Source organism: Equus asinus, chromosome 12 (genome assembly GCF_041296235.1).
Source record: "Equus asinus isolate D_3611 breed Donkey chromosome 12, EquAss-T2T_v2, whole genome shotgun sequence".
Taxonomy (NCBI): Eukaryota; Metazoa; Chordata; class Mammalia; order Perissodactyla; family Equidae; genus Equus; species Equus asinus.
Window position 1 is genome coordinate 84,505,491 of NC_091801.1, and position 23,546 is coordinate 84,529,036.

Genomic DNA, 23,546 nt, shown 5'->3' on the forward strand with positions numbered 1-23,546 from the left:
TGATTCTTTCTAGCGCTTGCGGAGTTCCATGATTTTAGGTCACGCTCCTAACCCATCTGGAGTTTATCCTTGTGTGCGGTATGAAGTATGGATCTAATGTTATGACAAATAAAAATGGCAAGTAATAGGATATATTGGAGTATATGAGGAAGCCATTTGGTGTAAATCTAAATCGGTCTGACCTTGTCTTTCCAAAGGGCCTGACCATGGCCATTGAGCATGCATTGTATATCTGCTTTAGACATTCCCTATGGCAAGAGCAAAAGGCCCTTGAGATAAAGGTGCAACTTCCCTCCCCCTCCCAACGTTGGCTTTTCCTTAAGGATTAAGCATCTTTCCTTAGGCTAGGAACTCATTGCTGCGCTCACCTGTGACCTCCCAGCTTGAGACAATAGACTTGCCTCCTGCTACGCCCACTGAGACAGCAGACCCACTGCCTGCTGTGTTCATCAAGCGCTGTGCAGACAGGGCAATCTTGTGACTATTGTGGGAGGGACATTTCAATCATATGTGAAACGTCCTGTATGGTGGTATATAACCCCTCTGTACACCTCACTTCTTTGGTGCCCTTTCTTCCGTCAGGAAGAAAGGCCCCGGGCCATGGTCCTCAGATTTTAGCTCAGAATAAACCCAAATTTTGATTTATAGGTTGGTTATGGATTATTTTCATCGACAGTTATCATTTCCCAGAAACCTGCCGGTGGCCCCAGCCCCTCTAGCTGTATTGTCCCTCTTAGCCCAGGGAGCTGGGATGCAGTTGGTCGTCACAATTCTGCGCCGGCCTCCATGGTCAGGCCTGACTCTGTGTGATTGCCTCCATTTGGGTGTGTAGATGCAAAGTATCCAGTAAGCATTCTATAGACACAGAAATGAGGTGAGTTTTAATCGAGCCAGAGCAAGGACTGTGAAGGAAGTCCCTCGAAAGGCTCCTGAGAAGCATGGTGTTCAGTACAGACTTGTGTCTTTTTAGAAGAAAGAACATACATTAAACACCCCCAGGATACGTTTGCACCAGTTTCAAAGAGGCATTTAGGTGCAAATTAGCAGGTCACCGTGACCCTGGTGTCTGGAAAGGGACTAATCTGGGCGTCCCGATAGGGCTGAGGAGGGGCCTATGCATTAAGCACGCGTTCTATTTTAAGAGAGCGCGTTCTTTGCTTTAATGATTAAAGCAGATGTACAATGTTTTTTGGTGAGGAAGATTGGCCCCCAGGCTAACATCTGTTGCCAATCTTCTTCTTTTTGCTTGAGGAAGCTCGTCACTGAATTAATATCTGTGCCAATTTTCCCCTATTTTGTATATGGGACGCCACACAGCATGGCTTGATGAGTGGGGTGTAGGTTCATGCCCAGGATCTGAACCCACAAACCCTGGGCTGGCAAAGTGGAGCCTGTGAACTTGACCACTACCCACCGGGCCAGCCCCTACACTGTATGTTTGATAGGCCATAAATCAGGCTTTTTAGTTCAAGCCGAATCAGTTTTCAACCGGAATAGTCACCCATATACTTCAATATGTGGAAACCTCTTGTCAGGTGTGAGCGAGATCTGGACCTGCTCTGAGCCCCAGGAGCAGGAGAAGGTGAAGGGACTTTCCAGCTGCAGCTGATCCACTGGCTGCATGTTAATCCGAAGGGAAGTGTCCTTGGGGGCCCCACCTGGCGGCTGAGTCCTTTAAAAGCCCTCGCCAACAGTGGACTCTCCCTCTGCTGGCCTTGAAGAGCCCGAGTTCTACAGCTGCAAGGCATGAATTCTGCCACTTCTGACTTTTTAACTCAGCATTAGGTGTGTGAGGGTCCCACGCTGGTGAGCACAGCAGCAGGAGCGCTCTCTCGTGTCCCCGTGGCACCCTCTGTGCGGCTCTGCCAGCACGCACCTGTCCCTGCTTCTCTGAGTGGACATCCAGCGGGGTACAGGCCCGCCTCTCGGGAATAAGTCACTGTGGACATTCCCGGCCATTCATTGTGGGGACTCACTTCTCTTGGGCACATACCTGGGAGTGGGATTGCTGGGTCACAGGGCCCACAGATCGTTAATTTCAATAGGCGCTGCCAAACTTGTTTGTAAATAGTTGTTCCCATTTATACTCATGCTGACAACCTGTGGGTGCTCCGGCTGCCCCGCATTCTTGACAATGCTGATACCGGCTCCACACAGCGTTGACATAAGGGAAGCCATGTTGTAGAAAGAAACCATACTGTAACTTCGAACGACCCCTGACTAACCCACCCAGCTGGATGGGCACCCCAGGAGGCCCACCTGCTCTGTAGACTTTATGGCCCCTGCTTGTGGGCGTACCTCCCAGCTGCGATAAGATGATAACATTGTTCTTTTGAGTTCCTTGGGAATGTGATGGCCCCTGACAGAGTCTATCTGGGGTGGCCACTCCCAGTCGGTGACACTAGAGGGTCAACATTCCAAACCCCCTCCCCTGTAACCCACTGGCCCATAGAACTGCATCAAGTTTCTGTGCCCCCCTTAAGATGGTTCTTTCAGACATTTGTTGGCTCTCTTCCCCCTTGCTGGCGAGCTGTAATAAAATGCCCTTTCTCTGCCGTCATCTTGCCTGTTGACATTGGCTTTTGTCTCTCAGCGAGCAGATGGCGCCCTTCGTGTGGGAACAGCACTTGGTGTTTTCAGTCCTTTTAGCATCAGCCGTTCTGGTTTGCATTTCTTCCTTTCCAACCTTCATACATTTTATTTATTTCTCTAGATTAACTGCACGCTTGAACACAGGACGTATTTGGTGAATGTTATACACATGCTTAGAGGAATGTGGATTCTGCAGGTGTTGGGTGGAATGTTCTATACATGTCCACAATGTTAATTTTTATTAACAAATTCATGCATTCTAGTTGACTTCCTGTCTGCTTGTTCTATCCGTCACTTAAAGACTTATATTAACTCGCTAAGTGTGATTGTGGCTTTGCTTCAACTTTCACTTCTGGCGAATTTTGCTTAGATGTTTCGAAGCTGCTGTGAGATGTGTACAAGTGTGGGGTTGACGTATCTTTCTGTTGGACTGGCCCTTTTTATCACTCTAAAAATGTCTCTTATCTCAGTAATATTTCTCACTGTAGCGTGTACTTTCCTTGGCATTAATGTGGTGAAACTAGATTTCTTTAGCTTACCATCAGCACGGTGCGTCTGAGGCCGGGTGCCTGAGGGGTACGCAGATGTTCAATTAGCAATTTGCTGTTTCCTTGTCTAACTCGAGGGGTGGCTCAGGTCTCCAGGGTTGTGAGCTTGTTTTGCAGAAGGAAGAGAATGCCTTTGGGAGGTTGCACTCACCGGCCCTCAGCAGCCCCTGGAGCCCACAGGTCAGATCGCCCAGGGGCTTATGGGGAGCAGCCCCTCTGTTTCCCCGAAGCTCCTCCTGCCAAGCCCCTTAGCTCCATAAACACCCTGCTTTCTGTTCTCGGGGAGGCAGATTTGAGTGAACCCAGGCTCCCACCTACCCGTTTTGGGCAATTCGAATAAACCTTTCTCTGTCTCCAAGCATGGACGTCTCAGAGTTTGGCTTACTGGGCGTCAGGCCCACGAACTTGAGATTAAGAGGTTCAGCATCACATCTCTCTCCATTCTTTTCCTTCCAGCTATTCTGTATCCTCATTTCACAATGAGGGTTGTAACCGGTTTATTGTTATTTTTATCTGAAGATTTTTCCCGTTATGTTCGAAAGTTAGGTCATTTACCTTTCGTGTGAGAACTAATATATTTGGGGTAATGTAGTGCAGCCCTGCCACGTGGCATGTCTGTGAGTGACACAAGCACCTGGCATCAGCGCTGATTGCGGAGGCGCCCACTTCAGTGACAGCTGTCTCAGAAAACACGTTGTCAGCCGCTGGACGAGATAAACAGCCAGCCCGTGCCCACCCCCCAACAAGGCATCTTCATTTCAGAGATCCTGGTTGGTTTCTACAACTGACTTTCGGGGCCTCTTCTGTTTTCTCTTCCTGAGCTTTAAATGCCCACTCTTATGTTTTAGATTCACCAACAAAGAGTGAGCCCACAAAACCCTAGGCCCCCACCCTCGACCCCAATAAAAGCAGCACCCCAGACCCGCGCTTGCTCACTCTCTCTCCCCACGACATCGCTGTGTGGTCCCAGGTGGGCTGTGTACTTTCCAGGTGCTGTAGGTAATAAACCTTTATTTCTTCAAGGTTTCCCAATGGCTACTGCTGAAGGGTGTCTCACAGTCATAATAAGAACCACAGGGGCCGGGCCAGCCAGCACACTGGATACTGGTGGGCAGACATCACAGCCACGCAGGTGAGGTCCCCCACTCTGCTCTTTGCTTTCACTTTTCCCAACTGTCTTTTCACTTTCTTTCTACTCTCTTCTGGATTTATGAAACATTTTCCATATTTCCTTTTCTCCATTATAGGTGTATTTCCTACGGTGGTGGTCGGAGATGACAGTCTGAGTCCTTGACTTGCCATAATCCACCTCGCGTTAGTGCTCTTGCCCATCCTGAGCCATTCAGGCACCCGGCACGGCAAAGCTTCACCACCTCTGCCCCATTGCACTTTGTTGTCTCAACATTTACCTGCATATATGTCATAAACCCACAAGATGTTGGGGTTGTTGTTTTAGACCATAGGTATTCTTTCGTTTTTATCACAGTTGTTATCATTTCTGCTTCTCTAACTTTCTTTCTAGATTTTACGTTCTGTTTGTGACCATTTCACTGAGGACTGGAAGAACTTCTTTCTTTCTTTCTTTTGAGGAAGATTAGCCCTGAGCTAACTGCTGCCAATCCTCCTCTTTTTGCTGAGGAAGACTGGCCCTGAGCTAACATCCATGCCAATCTTCCTCTATTTTATACATGGGACACCTGCCACAGCATGGCTTTTGCCAAGCGGTCCCATGTCCACACCCAGGATCCAAACTGGCGAACCCTGGGCCGCTGAGAATTGGAACATGCGAACTTAACCGCTGCGCCATGGTTAACTTCACGTTGTCCCCTCTGCTCGCTGTGTGGTGATGGCTCCTTGTGGTTCGGTGCTCATCTCCCTGGCGATGACACCGACCACGCTCCCAGGTGCACTTGCTCGGCAGACCCTCCTCAGGACCAGGTCTTTCGCCTATTTTCTAAGGAGACTGTTTATTTGTCTGTTTTTCACTGTTGGGTTCCGAGAGTTCCCTCCACATTCTGGGCACTAATCCTTTGCCAGGCGTGTGGTTTGCAAACATTTTCTTCCAGTTTGCATCTCGTCTTCTCATCCCCTTCACACGGGCTTCCACAGAGCAAAGTTTCTCATTTTAATGAAGTCCAATTTTTCTTCCCTTGTTTTTTTTTTTGTCCATTTTTCCTTTAATAGATTGCACTTTTGGGGACGTCTCATGGAAATTTAAGTTTCAGTCTTGAGTTATTTGTTGCTAGACTCTAGCAATCCAATCAATGTTTCTATCAATCTCGTCCCCTGTGCATCCTAGGAACTGCGTGAAGATCCCTGGACTCTCCGCGTAGATGACGAGGCCTGCACAATAAGGACGGTTTTGCATCTTGCTTTCCACCCTGAAAACCTGTTCTTTTTTCTTTGCCTTATTTGACTGGCCAAGTCCTCTGGTGAAAGGAGCGGACGTCGTGGAGCCGCCGACTCCGCCTGGGGGGGAGCTGCAGTTTGTCGCCTTCAGATCCACACCAGCCCTGGGTTTCCCACAGCCCCTTCCCCAGGTGAGGGAGTTCCTTTCCAGTACTAGTTTGATCGTGAATTGAGCCGAAATTTGTCAAATGGCTTTTCTGTGTCTATTGAGATGAACACACATTTTTTCCCTCGTTTTGGTCTTTTAATATGGTGAGTTACATTGATTTATTTCCAAACGTCATCACCTTTCCGCTCCGTGCATAAAGCCCGCTCGCTCGTGCTCCTTCCTGTCTCAGGGTTGCTGGCTCAGAGGCTGGCCTTGGCTTGGAGGGGAAAGCGGGCCCTGAAGGGGCAGCAGGGTGGGTCTGTCTTGGAGGCGGAGGGGAGGGTGCCCTCGTGACTCCCACACATGCTTTGCCAGGAGTGACGCAGCCCTTCATCAGGGCTCTGGGCCTGCCCCCAGGGTGCCTTTGTCTGCCTGTGGCGGCCAGCATCGCCCGCCTGCCAGGCTATCAGCAGGCATGGGGCACCGAGGAGAGCCCGGTTACCGCCCCATCTTCCTACGGATTTCCTCTCTTCACCAGGATTCAGAGGCAACCCCAGGTCGTCAATCAGCCCTGTCAACAAAGCGCCTCTTCTGCTGGCTGTTCTACTGGCAGGAGGACCCCACAACATCCAGAGGGCAGCACAGATTTGCGTGTAGTAGAACCCTTCCCGGGCCCCCGGGGACCCCCCATCCTGCGCCAGGCCTTCTGTTGCAGCAGACGGTAACGTTATGGAGAACAGGGCTCTGGAAATGGGGTGAGGGGAGCGCTGGTTCCTGGGCCCACACGCTGGTCTTAGGATCACAGTGTCACGAGGCAGCCACTTTGACGGGAACCAGCCACACCTGCTCCGGGCCATCCGCACTCCGGTGTCTGGGCTTCCCTTTGAGGGTCGTGCTGGGTCTCTGCAGGCCCACAGCTGCCAAGCCAGGAGGGTGCGATGCGAACAGTGGACTCCTTGTCCGTGTGCCCAACATCATTCCTCGTGTTCTGGGGTGAACTATGTCCCCAGAGTGATGAGGATTTTTAGGCTGCTTAATTTTAAAATGGCTTATGAGGATTTTTAGGCTGGTTAGTTTTAAAACTACAGATGAGATTCAGGCTCCAAGGAGTGGAATTTGTTGCCCCTTTGTTGGGAAACATTTACATTTCTAAGGGAAACCTCTATCTGTGAAGATGCCTCCCTCTCTGTGCCAGGAAGAGGGGGGGATGGTCTTATCTCTAGAGGCTCTTGGTCAATGCCAGAGGCAAGAACTTAAGTTGGTTACTGTCTGGCAACCTCATGTAACTGACCCTCCCCCCCACAAATCCTCCTTCGTCTTTAGCCGAGGATAAAATTCAAGCGGTGACTTCTGCCATTTACTCAATCCGGTTTGATTTAACTTTTTTACATATTCTTTGTCTTGTAAAGAGATAACTCACATACCTATGCCTTAAATTTAGCTCTAACCCTCAACTGGGGCAGCAGCAGGAGCTCTGACTGCCCTTGGGTCCTGTCCCCACGCACCAGCTCTGCCTGCCCATGGGCTCTGTCCCCATGCCAGCGGAGGCAGCAGAAGCAGCGGCAGCAGAAGCTCTGACTGCCCATGGGTCCTGTCCCCATGCTATTCCACACTATTCTATAAATAAAAGAGCACTACTGCCAGATCTTGAGAGTCTAAGAAATCTTTCTTTCGACTCCTCGGCTCACCGACCCCGCATCAAGAGTGAGCCCCCGCATCAAGAGGACGTGCTCAATCCCACCCCCGGAACCTGTGACTGTGACATTATTTGTGGATAGGGCCGTGCACATGGAATCAGGTTAAGATGAGGTCGGACTGGATTTGGGTGGGCCCCAAATCCAGTATGACTGTGTCCTTGTAAGAAGAAGGAAGTTGGGACACAGAGACATGCAGAGAGGGGAGACCATATGAAGATGGGGCACAGAATGGGGTGATGCTGCCGCAAAGCGAGGAGCGCCGAGGCGCGACGGCACCCCCGGGGGCTGGAAGGAGCCGCGGAGGAGCGTCCCCGGGCCCTCAGAGAGCCTGGCCTCCCGGCGCCCTGATTTTTGAGCTCCAGCTCCAGAGCTGTGAGCACATGAGCTTCTTTTGTTGTGAGTAGGGCAAATGCATGGAGTTCCTTCCAGCAGCCCTGGGACACTCAGGTCTGTGGGTGTGGAGTTTGTCCCTTTGTCTGAGGTGATGTCACACGAGATTCCTGGCAGCACATCGCTCTGTGATTCTCAGAGAAAGGTGCCGATCGAGGCCCTTGGGGCAAAAAAGCAAACCCGCACCTGGCACAGGCAGCAATCCCAGCAGGACCAAGACCGTCCCCTAAGGCGGGACTGGCACAAACCCTCCCCACGGGCGGCTGGTGGCCTCCGTGCAGGGACGGCGCTCTGCGGGCGGTTCCAATCTCGGTGCCAAGAGGTGGGGGTCTCAGCAGCAGCAGCAGCAGCCTTGGTGGGGGCGTCCTGCTCCTGGACCCCCGCTCAGCCTCCCTCCCACCACCACGGCTGCTGTGTCTGCGAGCTCCCGGTGGCGGCACTGGCTCACAGAGGGCAGCGCTCTGCAGCCAGAGTCCGGGGCGGTAACTATCCCATCCACCCGCGTCAGGGTGGCGGTCCAGGGACCTACCCTACAGAGAGCCACCGAGAGGGACGGTAGAACATGTCGACCCTGAGGGCAAAGCGGATGGTCAGCCACCAGAGCACTGTCCACTGTTCCCGGCTCCCCATTCCCAGCTCCCCATTCGTGCTGCGGTTTGCCCCAGCAGAGGAGGTCTAGACGGTAAATGGGAGGCTGAGTGCAGTCACCCCAAGAAAAAGTCGCAGCCCCTCACCCGCGTTCAGGACCTCAGCCAGTTTTCAGACCTGGGACTCATGGGCTGGGGGTGCTGGGTCCCCGCAAGAAAGGAACTCACCACAACAGGAGCACACAGGTAGGGACCCCAGCCCTTCCCCCAGAGGTGCGCAGGCTTTAGCCCAGGGGACTGTCCACAGAGGCAAGGGGGCACCAGACGCTTCAGGAACTGTGGGATGAGGGTGTGAGCTGTCATTCATGTCCCGAGACCTGAAAGACTGTCATAACCCCCACTAGCGCGGGGCCTGTGGGGGCTGCCAGGAGCTCAGCTGAGCTGCAGAGACAGCTGAGCTGTCGGGGGTCGGAGGAGCCCAAGAGCCAGAGCAGAAATGGAGGGAAGGGTGGGTCTTCAGCACTTCCTGTGACAGTGTGAGCCACAGGCTAGAAGTGGAGGGAAGCGCCACCTCCCCCTGTTCCGTTTCCCTGCATGGAACAGTGTGGAAAAGCATGTCTGACTGACGTGGGCGTCGGGGATCATCTCCCCATGAGGGAACCCTGAGCAAGGGCTCCTGCAGTTTTAGGACCCAGGGGTTGGGGAGAGGCTGAGGGGAGGCCACTGGCACCTGGGCTGGGCCTGCAGGTGTGTGTCGGGGCATAGTGGCTGGGGGCCTGCATCCTTGACTCCCCTGAGAGGCTGCAGTGCTCCACCAAGCCCCACGCCAGCTGTGGGGACACTTGGCCCCAAGGCCCGCCTGCTGGGAGAGCCTTTGTAGCTGAAAGCACACACAGGGGTTCCGCCTGCAGCCGGACGACCCGACTCCACTCCTCGGTTTCTTGGGACGTGAGTGAGACACAGGCTGTCCATCACAGAGCCGAATGGCTGGGACTTTGAGGGTCTGGGACAGTGACCAGGCAAGCAGTCAGAGGCATCAGTGGACCAAGTCCAGGATCAAGGTCACTCCCAGCATGCCAATGGGGCCAGCCTGGCGGGCGGACCCCAACTGTGCATCTCATCAGGACCACGGCAGGGAGAGATGCCGCCAAGCGCACCGGGTCTACCTCGGAGAACTCCGCCTGCGTCGTCCTCACCTGTGCCAGGAAGCAGCTCAGGTGACCAGCTCTGGCCAGTGACTCAAGGCTGAGCCCATGGCACCAGGGCTGGGCAGAGTCCTGACGGCCAGGGCACACGGAAAAAACACAGTCCCACGGGGCTCGTGGGGTCCCCTAGACACACAGAGTCTGTGATGTCAGGACATGAAATGGACCGGCAGGGTCACAGGGCTCCCAGTGAGGCCTTCTTCATGGGCCCCTGCCCTGGGGCCTCCCACCAGGCCCCCCTGTCGGCCCCACTTGACCCAGGCTCACCAGCCACTCAGTGCTGCTGCTCGGAAAGGCAGCACCGGAGTGTTTCGTCCTGCGTGGGTTTGGTCTGTTTGTTTAGGAGGAGGAGGAGCTTCCAGGAGCAAGTCTGGATACAGCCCGTGAGTGTCCCCTTCGGGCCTCCCCCAGCGCCAGGCCTAGTGCTGTCATCAGTGTGTCCCCTTCAGTCGTCAAACTCCACGTTACTAAGAGAACTGCTTGCTCTCTTCCTCTCGAACTTCCGTCACCCAAGGACGGAGCATTTAACAGAAACACATTTCTTTGTGAATCCGTCCTGTTCCAGAATTGATCAGCACCAAATCCTGAATTTCTAAACTATTCTCAAATGGGTTCACATAGCCGCTTAATAGCCGTCTTAGTTTCCCATCTGTTTGAGTCTTAAGAAACGGGCAGAGGGGCCAGAAGGCCCTCGCAGGGTCTCCCACGGAGGCCGCGGCGTCAGTGCCTGGAAGGAAGGGTGCCGGCCAATGGCAGGGTGGATGGTGCGGTCAGTGAGAAGTGCCCTTCGCCGTGCAGCCGCATGAGACTCAGATGGCTGCCCGAGATATGCGGTCTGGTGGGGGTCCTCTTGTCCCCCTCGTCGGCTGCCTGGGCCTGTCCTTTAATTGTCCACTGGCTCGCTCCAGCACCCTGTGGCCTGAGGATGAAATGGGGCCTGGAGAGTCCCCTGCACGTCCAGGATGGGCCCACTGATGCACAGCTTGGGCTGTGAACCCAGTGCTGTCGTCCAATGCAATGAGCTCGGGACCCAAACAGGAACCGAAGATGGTTGTGCGGGGCCTGGACGGTGTGGCCGGGTCAGCAGGATGCACAGGGTCACACCTGGAGCAAGTGTCAATGCCACCAGGACCCAGTGGACGCCTTGGCAGAGCCAGAAGCCCAGGGGATCCACCTGCAGGGACCTTTCCCCAGCGGTGTCTGGCCTCAGCAGGGTCTGGCAGGCCGCTGTCTTTCCCTGCTGTTCCTGTCTCGGGATAAAGGGGGCAGTCATGTGCAGGCCCAGGCAGGGACGGGGCTGACACCCATGGGCTGGCCTCTCGGGGAGCAAGAACCACAGGCCGGGCCCTGCCCGCTCGGAGTGAGGGCTCTTTCCTCTCAGTGTTCAGCTGACAAGTGGGGGCTGCAGAGCGTCCTCTTTGGGGCGCAGCCGTGTGGGTAAGAGAATGCTCACCGGGAGCAGAGCTGAGTTTTACCAAATGCCCCGTCCCTCAAGGGACTCATTGTCTGTGCCACCTGAGGCTGGCCAGTGGCGGCTCACAGCCATGAGCCAGGTGGGCTTGCCCTCCTCCCATGCCCGAGAAGGCCTGAACTCCCGCAGTTCCTGTCCGGCCTCGGGGCGAAGGCCACACACCAACACCATGAGCACCCTCGGCTTGGGGACCATGACAGTGGCAGTTGCCGGGACCCGAGGGACCCACCCATCGCCGGGCTGGGGCAGAGGCGGGGTGGTGGGGCCCCGTCCTGGTGCCAGGGACCGTGGAAGCTCAGGCACCCGTGTGCCGGGTCTAAGGAGGCCCAGGTGGACCTCCTCCCCTCCCCGTAGCGCCCTGCCCTTCCTGCCTGCCTCTGAGCCTTCTGCCTCCTCACGTCCCCAGCCACTCCCATCGCCTCCAGGAACCAGCTTCCCAGAAGCTCCTTCACAAGGGAGATCAGAAACGAGGCCGGGAGGGCAGCTGGAAGTCGAGCAATCGCTGCCCAGTGTGCCCGCTGACGTCCCTGGCCCAGTGCCAGAGAAAGAGTGGTCACCTGGGAGGATGGCCACTTCTTGTGTGGGGGTGCTGACAGCGGTGTGACCTGAGCGCGTCCCCCCTGTGTGGCCAGGACAGCGTGCGATCAGCCCTGCTCCAGATGAACCGGCCCCGCTCCTCCTGGGACAGCCATGCCTGCCAACTACCCCCACCCCTGCCCAGGCCCCTTTCTCACACCTGCATCCAGCACCACCATCCTTCCGATTGTCGGCTTTGTGGGTTTCACAGCCCCAGCTTCATGTTCAATGTGATGACAGCATGAATGGACAGCTGAGGAAACACATGATGCAGTGAATGAACCTCTTCAGTCCCATACCCCCCGGGCCCACCAACCCCATGGAGGCTGTGCCTGGCTAGGCGGATCCCTAGAACGTACCCCAGGCAAGACAGGGAGCAGGGACAGTCCTGCTGGTTGGATCACCAGGTGGACTGGTGGCCACTGGTGGAGGTGGCGGGCAGCAGTCACGGCGGGGTCAGGGACGGCCTTTCCCAACCACTAGCCACCCCTTCTGACTTCCCAATCACCCGCCTCTGGCTGGGGCCCTGAGGGCAGGGCCGGGTGGCAGCACCTGCCTGCCCAGATCCAGCCGCCCCTGCCTGCTCATCGCAGGTGCTCCAAGGCTGTGACTGAGCAAACAAAGTCAGGAAGGACCAGAGAAAGAAGGAACCGGGTGAAGACTGGACTGACGGGATACGGTGCGGAAGGCTATGCGAACGCCTGACGCCCAGCTGAGGGCACCTTTGGGGACAGCTGTGGAGGACAGGGGACGGGGAGGGTCAGGGGACAGGGCAGCGTTTCCTGCCCACACCTGGGCGCAGATCGGGCCCTTAGAACTGACTGGTCCCAGGTGAGGTCATGAGGGGGTGACGGCACCCCCAGAGGGGCGAGGCCCCACCCTGGACCACTGCCCCAGCCCTCAGGGCCCGGACTCCATGCTGCGTCGTCAGCTGCGTGCTGTCTGGTGACAAAGATCTGTGCCTGACCAACCTCTAGTCATCTCCGGAACCTCCTCCGGGGCCCAGCTGTGCCCTTCCTTGTAAATCCAGTTTTAGAGAGAACCCCAGCCCTGGATATCTGATCCGGTTCCTCGTCCCCCACCCCCCAGGTGAGGTCTGACCATCCTGCTGCCTTCAGCAAGAATCCTGTCAAATCGGTTTATCCGGAACCGCCCCCAGGTTTCCTCTCGGTACTTTCCAGCACCCGCCCCCACTGCTCCTTGGCTGTCAGCCCCACTGTCCCTGCTGTATTCAGGGTCCAGCCCTAGTTCTCGCCCGCTGCAGCGGGCCCTGTACCCATTGTGACAGCCCCAGCCTCCCCCGAGTGAGCCTCACTGGGCTGGAACAAGTGTTGCTGGATTCTCCTCTTTAAGGCTGGTTCCCCTGAGGACAGGTTCCTGGGCACCAGGGCCCAGTGAGAACGTGTCAGCCAGTGGGCTCTGAAAACAAGAAGAAAGGAGGGGACTGAGCGGAGGAGCTGGGTGGGGAGGGGTCCGGGTCTGCGCTGTGAGGGGAAGGGCCCCCACACTCTGCCTGCAGCCCTACGAGGTGGGGGAGATTCGGGAAATGAAACTCCATGGGGCCCAAGCACATCTAAACCCCCTGGTAGACCCCGTGGGCCCATCACAGGGACAGTCAACGGTCCCAAGGGACTCAGCCACGGGAGAAAGACGCCCCGTTGGAGGCAGCCTGGCAGGAGCTGAGGACGTCAGTCTCCAAAACGGAACCCAACCTTGCAGTGGGCGGCAGCCCCGGGCAGAAGGAAAGGAGCCACGTGTGGTTCTGGGTGGAGTGGACGAGAGGAGCTGCATGCGACCCCGGGCGGAGCTGAGGAGAAGAGCAGCATGCAGACAAGGGTGAGGCCCTGTGCAGCCCAGGCTCTCAGGCTCCAGCCGCTCTGCAGGGGCCCAGACCTTCCCAGGTCCTGGAGGCAGCACAGCCCGGTGCCCCGCGGTGGACAGAGCCGTGGCCGGTGGGACGAGCACGCCCGCAGTCCCTCAGGGCCAAGAGGCCGCCTGGGTAGAGGTGCCCACTGATGCTCAGGCTCTCCCCCCTCCTCCTCGGCCTCCCACACCTCCTCACACAGGGGAGTGGGAAAGTTGTTACCGCGCCAGGTTCGTTTTTGCCTGCCACCCAGCTGCAAAGCCAAACACCCAGAGGAGGAGATTGCAGCAGAGAGAGAGTTTACTCACAAGGCAGCCATGTGAGGAAGCGAGAGCATGAGTCTCAGATTCGCTTCCTCGAAAATGGGGACTCAGGGACATTTATGGGATGGGGGCAAGGTGGTCTGAAATGTGGAGAGAGGTGATTGGAGGTGAGGAGAGGTGAGGGAATTGTCGATCTGTGCAAGCATAGTCAGACTCCACGCCTCTTCATAGGACCCACACTCACAAAATAGCAGCATTAGCAGAACCTGAGGTGGAGTTTTTAGTCTCTTGATGTCAAAATGTCGCCTGTTGGACATCTGCGCGGGCCCAGTTGATGGGGTTGGTGGTCTCAACCGGCCTGAAGTGGACAAAGGGGTTCTAATTGCTGAAGAACAGCTCACACGCCCATTACCACGGTGACCCAGGCTCCAGGGTGCTGTCATCCACAGGAGCCTAGTGGGAGTCAGCGTATTGCCTAAGCGGCCAGTTAACAATGGGCGGGTCAAACAGCTAAAAGCTGTAATTGCAAAAACTCAGTAATTGCAAAAAGGAAAAAAACCTTTAGTTCCTAGCTACTTAATCATCAATGGCTAACTGCTTGCTGGTTTCAAAGGCACTCCAAGCCCTGGAGAAAGAATGAAAAGATTCAACAGTCGGTGCGGTGACCTGCTCCCCTGTTCCTCCTCCTCCTCCTTCCTCCTCCTCCCCCTTCGTCTCCCCCCTCCTCCTCCTCCCCCCACTTGGCCCTTGAGCGGTACTTTCCTGGGTTCCTGCTGCCGCCTGGCTCAGGACGTTCACCCACTGGGCTGCCTTTGCTTCACCTCATTGTCCACACATCACCTGCTCTCCAGCTCCAATGATCCCTCCTCCCCCTTGAAGCCCTCCGGCCCTCTCCTCCACCTCCAGCATCAGACCACTTCCTGCTACCCCTCAGGGAAGGAACGTCTCTGTTTCAGCCATCCGAGTGCCCCTGAGGCAGGGACGCAACCTGATCCCAAGTCCCCGCGGTGCCAACGGTGGGGGGGAGCCCTGCAGCACACGGTCTGTCACAGGGCTAGAAGGGCCATCAGAGCTGACCTGGGCTGAGGCTGCCCAGGGGGTGGACGGGCAGGGGAGATGCAGTCCCTGCCCCGCTTCTGCTCCAGTAGGAGGTGGCTAGAGGCTGAGGTTGCCGTCCTCAGGGAGCCCAGGGGACCCTGCCCAGAGCAGGAGCTGCTGAGGAGGGGCTGGGAGGCCCCTACACCCTCCTGTCCTGGGCTGTCTCTCCTCAAAGGGCCCAGCTCCCTGCAGCTTGGCGGAGGGGAGGGGCTGGGAGGAGGGTCCCGAGAGAACCAGGATCTGAAGGGCATGGAATGAGGAGGGTCCAGGGAGGCGGGACCACCGAGGGGAGGGGAGCTGTGGCTCAGGGAGTCCGGGATGTGCTGGGGTGAAGCCTCCTTCTCTGTTCCACCCCACCCCCTCAGGCTGAGCCGTCTGGCATCATGGAGGGGCTGGTTCTAGGCCTCTGGGCTTTGCTGGTGTCTGCGGAGTTTGGTGGAGGTTCAGCAAAGCCAGGTAAGGGGCAAGCTGGGCGAGACCGCGCCTCTAGTGGGCTGCAGGGAGCTCCAGCGGGGCGCTGGGGCTCTTTGCGCGGTGTTTCCTACACGCGCCTTTGGGGGCGCGCCTCGCGCCCGGGTCAGGTGCGCAGCCCGCTCCACCCAGGCCCGTGGCTTCCCCACAGGTCTGAAGCTGAGCTGTTACCAGTGCTTCAAAGTCTCCAGCCCGGCGTCGTGCGAGCCCACCGTGTGCAACTCCACAGACCGGGTCTGCGTCTCCAACGAGGTGTTCGTCAACCTTGGTGAGTCCCTGGGCGCCCAGGGAAGGGGCTGGTGCCGCAGCCTCTGGGACCCGGCCTGGACCCTTGGGCTCTTCGCAGGGTCGGGCCGGGGCCGGGGCGCCCTGAGACCCATCGCTCTGACAGCACCTCGTGCTCTCTCCTCCCACTGGACCCCAGGCAGAATGGCCGCGGACTCTGAATTTGGGCTGCTCCTTCTCCTCCTGTTGAGGTTCTGGTTCTTAAGTGTCACTCCCCTAGGGGTAGCCAGCAGGGCAGCAGCTCTGGTGTCACTGAACTTACAGGGAGGGCAGGACGGCCAGAGGGGTGGCCGTGGAGAGGAGGGTCAGCCAGGCAGGCTGCACCTGGGCCACCTGGTGTCCCATGGCTGCCCACCTGGCCCCACGTCCACGTGGCTGACTGTGGGGCTGAAGAGATAAGACTTCACTTAAAAACAAGCCTTAGAGGAGATCATAAAGTAAAACCTGAACACACTCCCCAGCCACACTGAAATGTCACCCAGCAAACCTCCAGCGATGCTGTGAAATGATACAGATGTCTAGAGAGAGCCGGAGCTGGAGAGACCCATCTGTTCTCCCGAGAAGGCACAATCACAGTTTGCTGATTCTAGCCAGGTGGTTCCAGGTCCCCGGGACCTGCCAGCGCCAGCAGAGCTGCCTCCTCTCTGTGGCTGCACGTCCTAGGGGCCTGGCTGGAGCATCATTCATTTGATCTGCTCCCTATAATGAACCTCAGGTCCTGATTTTCCAGAAATGATGCAAGAAAATATATGTTGCATGACTGGGCTTCCTGGAGGTAAACCTGTAAAGCGGACGAGCCAGTGAGAAACGCAGGCGCCCTTGAGGCTGTGGCCCCTGCTGCGGCACTGTCGTCTGCCACGGTGCCCCGTGCAGGACTGCTCCACTCACCAGGCCCAGCTCCCCCCAGCATTGTGGCCCATCGGTTCCTTTCCCCATTACCTTTCCGGTGGGTTAAAAAGACATTTCAAGAGGACCGGCCCGGTGGCGCAGTGGTTAAGTTTGCACGCTCTACTTCAGTGGCCTGGAGTTCCTGCCTGGAACCCGTTCACTGACCCACACACCGCTGTCAAGCCATGCTGTGGCTGCATCCCACATACAAAATAGACGAAGAGTGAGTGGCCAAAAAAAAGACATTTCAAGGTGGCGTTGTACACGGAGGGAGGCCCAGCCCCTCCTCCACAGTCTGACCCTCATCTCCATGGTGACCCTTTCCCATGGTGCCCCTTGGGAGGCCTCCCCCTCCTCCTCGCCGCCATAGAGAACTTTGCGCATGAGGAGGGCAAGTCAGCCTTTGCTTGAACGCGATCTGAGGCTCCCCGTCCTGTTGTTCTTTCAGCGCCGTTGCCTTTACCTTTGGCTCCACCCGAGCATCGTGTTTCTAGTTTCCGGGCCTTCCAGGCGGTAGCTGGAGGGAGTGTGATGGCGGTCCTCCATGCAGGGAGTGGGCAGTGATGAGGGCTCTCTTCAGGGGGTCCCTCCCCTTGTGCCCTGACCTTGCCTGAGATCCCCACCCTGACTACTGCAGACAGGCGGCAGCTGCTAAAGGTTGGGCCCTGGAGGCTTCCTGGAGGAAGAGCCACGCTCTTTCCCACCTTCAGGCTCTTCTAAGCCATGTGCCACTGAGCAGCATTCTTCGTAGCCTTTGAGAGGACATAACATCATAGAATACGATTATCGTAGAATACGTCGTCACGTAATCAACGCAACAAATTACAGTGCTGCACAACGCACGCAACACAACGTCATACAACAGAAGAGGTGGATGCCACCCACCAGCGGATTTTCTCCTACAGTTCGGGTTGTTCTGAGTTTTGCATTCCTCCAGGGGTTCCTCCGAAGGTCTCTGCCACGTCCTCGGGTGAACGGTGGGGAGACGGCCAAGCCCGGGCTGAGTGTCCCACAGGTTCTCTGTGGCTCCCAGCCCCTGTCCCCTCTGCCCTGCTTCACCCTGTCTCTCAGAGACTCACAGGCCCCTGGGCTGGCCAGGGTGGTCCAGACCATGGGTGGCTTCAGGGAAGAGCCCCCACCAGGGCCAGCAGTCCTAGACCCTGTCTTTGTTGTGACCTCGAAGGTGACCTTGGGCAGCCATGCTCCCACTGCTCTGCAGCGCCAGCCCTGTGAAAGGGTCAGGGGTGGTATCTGTAGCCCTTGAGGGGCCAACAGTTCCATGATTCTGAGGTTTAGTTCTGGCATTCGCTGCCCACCTCAAGAGCACCCGGCCCCCCCTGCCCCCCCCACCCCCCCCCACCCCCACCTGTCCTTGTAACAGCAGAGTCCTCCCTCCCGGAGCCTCAGGGGCACCTCCCGTCTTCTTTCTTCCGCAGATTCAGTGAAGGGGTTCTTCCTCAGCAAGCACTGTGCTCCCAGGTGCCCCAACACCAACATGATGTTTAAGTGGGTCCTGAATCCTGGGGTGGTCAACAGCATCACCAGGAAGTGCTGTTCCAGAAACCTCTGCAACAGGGCGCTCGCCTCCCAGGGGAGGCCCTGGGCTCTGCAGATGGGGTTTCTGCTCCAGGTGGGCCTCAGCCTCCTCTGGGCCCTGCTGTGAGCACCTTCTCCCAAGCCTGCAGGCCCCCCCATCCTCCCACCTCCCGCCTCTGTCCTGGCTCCATCCGTGGAGACACTGGGGTGGACATTCCCTCTCTGAGGGGGTGCGAAAGGTGCCTTTGCCTCCACCTAGGACCTGGCCACCTCTCTCATCCTTGGCAAGGGCGCTTTGCTCACACAGCCCAAGCTGAGCCTCAGCTGCCCTGGCAAGAGACAGGTGTTTCCCAGTTTGGGGTGACAGCAAACTGTGTCAGGTCCCTTGCCCTGAATGGACTGTTCAATGCCCTGTGAGGGGCAGGAAGAGTCCAGGCATGCAGAGGGTGGCTCCTGCCCTCGCTCTGGCTCCAACTTGCTCTGTGACCTTGGGCAGCCCCCTCCACTGTCTCAGCCACCTCCATCCGTGGGGCCCAGGCAGAGTCACGCTGCAGGTGTCCACTGGTGTGAGACCATGACCCTCACTCCTTCCAGAGACAATAAACTCTTTGCTCCACCTCCTGCCTGTTCCTTCCTCGACCTCCACTCACCGTGCCCAGACTGTGTCCCTCCAGCCCAGCTCTCAGTAGACTCTGGACAAAACTGTCCATCATGTCCATCAGGGATGGCCCCTGCGTCCTGGGACCAGCACAGGGTAAGCAGGAGTCACAGTCTCAAGTCCGGGTCCTCAGCAGGGCCAGCTGGCCACTGTGTGGAGGTGGGAGAGAGGGACTGGCAGGTCAGGGTCGGGGCACATGACAGAGTTCGGAGCTGCCTGTCTAGGCCAGTGGCATGTGGGAGATGCTGGAAGGGGACAACTTGGCAGTGAGGCCGAGGGGACTGGTGTTTGTTTGGCAGCTCAGTTGGAGGAGGTGAGGCCCAATGGGCAGGGAAGGGCTGGAGGCACCCAGGACAGCCCTGTGCCTGGCCTGAGGGAGGTCACCCAGGTGAGGGGTACAGGTTGGGACCGGCGGAACTGACAACCAGCTCATGGCTGTCCAGGCTGAACTGGGGCACCCACAGGCCATCCAGGGGGACTTCCTGGAGGATGGGGGCCAAGAGTGGGACCCTGGGCCTTGGGGACAAGGAGGGAAGTCTGTGGGTGGGGGCAGCATCGTCAGGCAGCACATCCCCCAGAACGTGGGCCAGTGCCGGGTCCACATCTGTTCCCCACTCCTGGCTCCTCAGGCCTGCCCACCTGGGGGCTGCGTAGTGTCCCCTCATCTTACTCCCGTCCCCGGTCTCCATCTCCTCATCATTTCCCCATGGACTGCAGGAGGCCTTGTTGCTCCAGGGCTTTTGTGGGTTAAGGACGACACTGGACCTTGGCACCCCTCTGTGCCAAGGAGACCCCTGGAGTCACCAGGAGCTCACCCGTGAGAGTCCCAGAATTCCCATCCTGGAGTGGGACCTCTCTCCCCTTCACTGCGGTTGGAAATTTTCACGCTGAATTTAAACCCCATCCAGGCCCCTGGGCTGGCCGGGCAGGCCTGTCCCCATCTACTGCTCCCATCTCCCCAGACAGGGTCCCTGGCACACTGGGGCATCAGGAAGCTCTGATTCCCTGAGCTTCGGCCAGCCGGCAAGGCTCTGCTGAGGCGAGATGACCACGTGGTGTTTGCACGGGAATCAGGAGTCTTGCCTAGGAGCTGCGCCTTCCCAGGAAGGATGTGTGTGTGGTCTGGGTGGTACCCGTGCTGCGTCAGGGCCATCACACCCTGTCTCCCCATGGCCCGCTGCAGCAGCTGCTCTCTGCTTCCCTCTCCATGAAAAGGACCCTTTTGGAGCTGGGAATCCTGGTCCTCCCTCTGGACAGGACACCAGGATTGCAGGCTCTTCAGGACAGCCTGTCAGCTGGAAATCAGGAACTGCTGAATAAACGGATAAGTGAGTAAATGAAGAAGAAGCGAGGGGAGGATGGAGATGAGTGATAACCAAATGGTCCAGACGCTAATGAGATAGGCATTCTTGAGCAATGAATAAAAGCTTAATGAGGGCTGAGCATGTGGTGCTGAGTGACCACAGAAGGGACCATCAATGGGGCCAGGCTGGTGGCACAGTGGTTAAGTTCTCATGTTCCGATTTGGCAGCCCAGGGTTCACCGGTTCGGTTCCTGGGTGCAGACCTATGCACCACTTGTCAAGCCATGCTGTGGCCGGCATCCCACATAAAACAGAGGAAGATGGGCACAGATGTTAGCTCAGGGCCAGTCTTCCTCAGCAAAAAAGAGGAGGATTGGCAGCAGATGTTAGCTCAGGTCTAATCTTCCTCAAAAAAAAAGAAAGGACGATCAAGGACAATGAGGAAGATGGAGCCCACCCCTAGTGGGGCCCTCTGTTTCTCACCCAACCACTCAGCTTCCTCAAGTCCCTCTGACCTAACACAATGCCAGATCACTGTCCCAACCCCTCCTGGACACTTCGGCCCTCCTCCTTCCCCATGAGCAACACATGGAAGCCACGGGGCGGCAGTGAACGCTGGGTGTGATCCTGCAGCGGGCATTGCTACACACATTCATTGGTTCCAGGAGTTTGGGGTGATTCTTTGGGGTTGGGCTCTTTTTTACATTCACTGCTAGGAACCTCAGATCCGGCCACAAGCCCCGCCCCCAGCGAGGGTCTAAGTTCACAGAGATGGTCGCATCTGTCAGCTCCGCATCCATTCTGGGTCACGCCCAGCCTTGCCCTTCTTCTGCCTCACCTCCCCATGACAGTGTGTTTCCAATTCTCCTGTGTCTTGCTGCCTTAACTCTTCAACTACAAAATGGATCTGGTGACTCAGCATCCATAATTTCTGCCTTTCTTGACCTCTGTTGGTTCTGTGTGCAGGGCTAAACCTGGGGAAAAACTCCTGCCCTCTTCCTGTCTCAGGTCCCCATCCCCTGACAGAGCTGGGGGTCCCTACGCAGACCCCCACGTGAGGATGAGGCTCTCGGGGGCACTTGGAGAGCAGCCAGACGGCAGCACGTGGGGTTGTGATGATGTAGCAAGGAACAGCTGGCCGTGGGGGCATCCCCTGTAGGGCTCCACTGCCCCTGTCCTTGAAAACACACCCAACACTCCGTTCTCCAGACTGCCGAGTCCCTGGTACAGATGGCGAATCAGACAGGTCCCCGTTACCGCCACAGTTAACGGTTAGCTCTCCGCAGGAGAGTCAGATGGCCCAGTGTCTCCATGGTTTCTGTTCCTCCCCCTGCCCCGCCCTCTGAGCGCACCGGCCACCCCAGCCCGTTCTGCTGGACCTTGAACAGGGCAGTCCAGTGCTCTCATTTTGTTCTAAATGTCCAGATTTTTATCATTCATATCATTTAGCAGTAAATTATCCCAGGGGCCATGTTCCCTGACCGTATCAATTGAAATTAAATGTTTATAACAAAGAAGATAAACTTTAAAATCCCAAATATTTGGAAATTAAATTGTTACATTTTGATTGTTCATCTATTGAAGAAGAAATTCTGAGAATTTTTTAAACTCCTTGAACTGAACAGTAGTGGAAAATTAGTACAAACTTCTATTTTAAAATAAAAGTGGCACTGTGAGGAAAACGGATAGACTAAAACCTCACGTTAGAAGAGAAGAGGGATTGAGAATTAGCAAGCTTTGTGTTTAAATCTGGAACCTGGAGAAAGCAGATCAAACCAAAAGAACCAAAATTACACTGAAAATATTGTTTAGTGAAACAGTAAACCAAAATCACACAGAGAAGATCCACAAAGCCGACAGACTCACAGAAGGGTGGCGGCATTGAGATCGCGAATGAGCAAGAAGGAAATACAGATAAGCTGCGTGGATGAGGGGGACGTTCTGGCGAGGCGGGTGCACAGTTCAGGGGTGGGAACTAGAGGGTGAATGCAGAGTCCTGGGGGCCACGCAAGGAGGCCCCGGGGCGTTGACGGCGTCCAGGCGGGTGTTCTGTATCCTGAGTGTGGTGGTGGTTTAGGGGTGTATAAATTTGTCAAAACTCATTGAACTGTCCACTTAAAAAAGGGATGCTTTTATTGTATGTAAATCACACTTCAGTAAAGTTGATGGAATTCTCACAAGAGACCCCTTGCATACCTGTGTGGAGTCAGTTTGAAAATTCAGACGAAACGAAGTATTTCCTCATGAAAACACAGTGTGCCACATTGGATCCAAGAAGTGAAACTTGCAAGTTCCTTTTACAAAGCAAGTACACATTGATAGCTAAACCTGATGATAATGACAGAAAAAAGGAAATTGTAGCATTTTTGTGTATCAGTGCCACAATCTTAAATCAAATAAAATATTAGGAGAGCAAATTCACTAGCATATTATACAAGAACATGGCTGTGTGTGTATCGGCCGTGCAGCCAGGCCCTTCGCTGGGGGAGGGACCGGGTGCGACCCTGCCAGGCCTGACGAAGGACGGCCCCTGTCGTCACTGCTTTCAATACTGTACAGGAGACACGAGCAAATGAAAGTGAACGAGAGAAGACAATTAGGGAGAGGAGCACTGGGAAAAGTACAGTCTCCGTTTGCAGCTAATTTGATAGTCTATCTCAAGAACCCGAAAGGATCCATGTGAAGGCCAGCAAAACCGATCAAATCATTCAAGAAGCTAGTAGAATATGAAATTAAAATGGAAATCAATAGCCAATTCATGTACAAGCGATGGCCAACTAGAGCATGAGGGGAGAGAAAATCTCACTTACAAATGGGGACAAGACAGCTAACACTTAAAAATAAATCTGACCAAAAGTATGCAAAAATCTAAAGGAGGAAATTTCTGTTTGTTCTTTTTTAACAACTGTGGCCAATCCTTTTTTTTTTTTTCCTGCTTTATCTCCCCCAATCCCCCCTGGTACATAGTTGTATACCTTAGTTGCGGGTCCTTCTAGTTGTGGCATTAAAGGAGGAAATTTCAATACACTCCTGAGAGATGTGAAAGTAGCCTCGAATAATTGTAAAGATGCTCCTTGTTCTTGGATCTGACGACTCTAAATGTCATTAAAACGTCAGTTCTCTCTTTGTACTTTTTTAAATTTAATGTTATTACCGCAAAAATCATGCGTTTTTTTCTTGAACTGAACAAGTTGAAAGATATGTAAACAAAAATATTCAAGATTAAAAAATATATACATATTCAAGATTAGTTAGGAAAACTCTGGAAAAAACATAGAGTTTTGGGGAAATGAGTACTACCAGAAGTGAAGTCATACTAAAAAAAAACCCCAAAAATGTAAACGGTACTTTAATATTATGTGAATGGAGAATCGAGTGAAGTAGAGTAGAAAGACCAGAAATATACCCAAGAGCGTATGTAAATCTACTGCATGACAGGAGGAATCTCAAGACACTGGCTCGAAGAGGAAATTTTAAAAATAATTGGTATGTGAACAAATGAATGACTATTTGGAAAAAGTCAAAATTGGACCTCTGCACACACATCTGCACGTCATCCATGAGAATAACCACAACATTCAACAGCTCCCACTGTACAAACACCCAAAGAAATGATA

At 55.4% G+C, this 23,546-nt stretch overlaps 1 protein-coding gene and 1 long non-coding RNA gene across 3 annotated transcripts; both read left to right on the forward strand.

Moving 5' to 3' along the window:
- The first annotated feature begins 4,111 nt into the window (after nt 1–4,111).
- Nucleotides 4,112–7,281, forward strand: LOC139039953 (uncharacterized). Its single transcript, XR_011493414.1, has 3 exons — nt 4,112–4,272; nt 4,388–5,680; nt 6,176–7,281. It is a non-coding gene; the product is annotated as an uncharacterized lncRNA (long non-coding RNA).
- Nucleotides 7,282–13,267: 5,986 nt separating this feature from the next.
- LY6L (lymphocyte antigen 6 family member L) lies at nt 13,268–18,585 on the forward strand. 2 transcript variants are annotated; one of them, XM_044781205.2, is made up of 4 exons: nt 13,268–13,399; nt 15,154–15,244; nt 15,411–15,527; nt 17,869–18,585. In XM_044781205.2, exons 1-4 carry the CDS (start codon nt 13,388–13,390, stop codon nt 18,093–18,095), a joined length of 447 nt encoding a protein of 148 aa, XP_044637140.1. In that variant the 5' UTR covers nt 13,268–13,387; the 3' UTR covers nt 18,096–18,585. The 2 variants fall into 2 exon arrangements, with proteins under 2 accessions (XP_044637140.1, XP_070337052.1); XM_070480951.1 differs by lacking the exon at nt 13,268–13,399 and adding an exon at nt 14,254–14,346.
- Nucleotides 18,586–23,546: the final 4,961 nt, after the last annotated feature.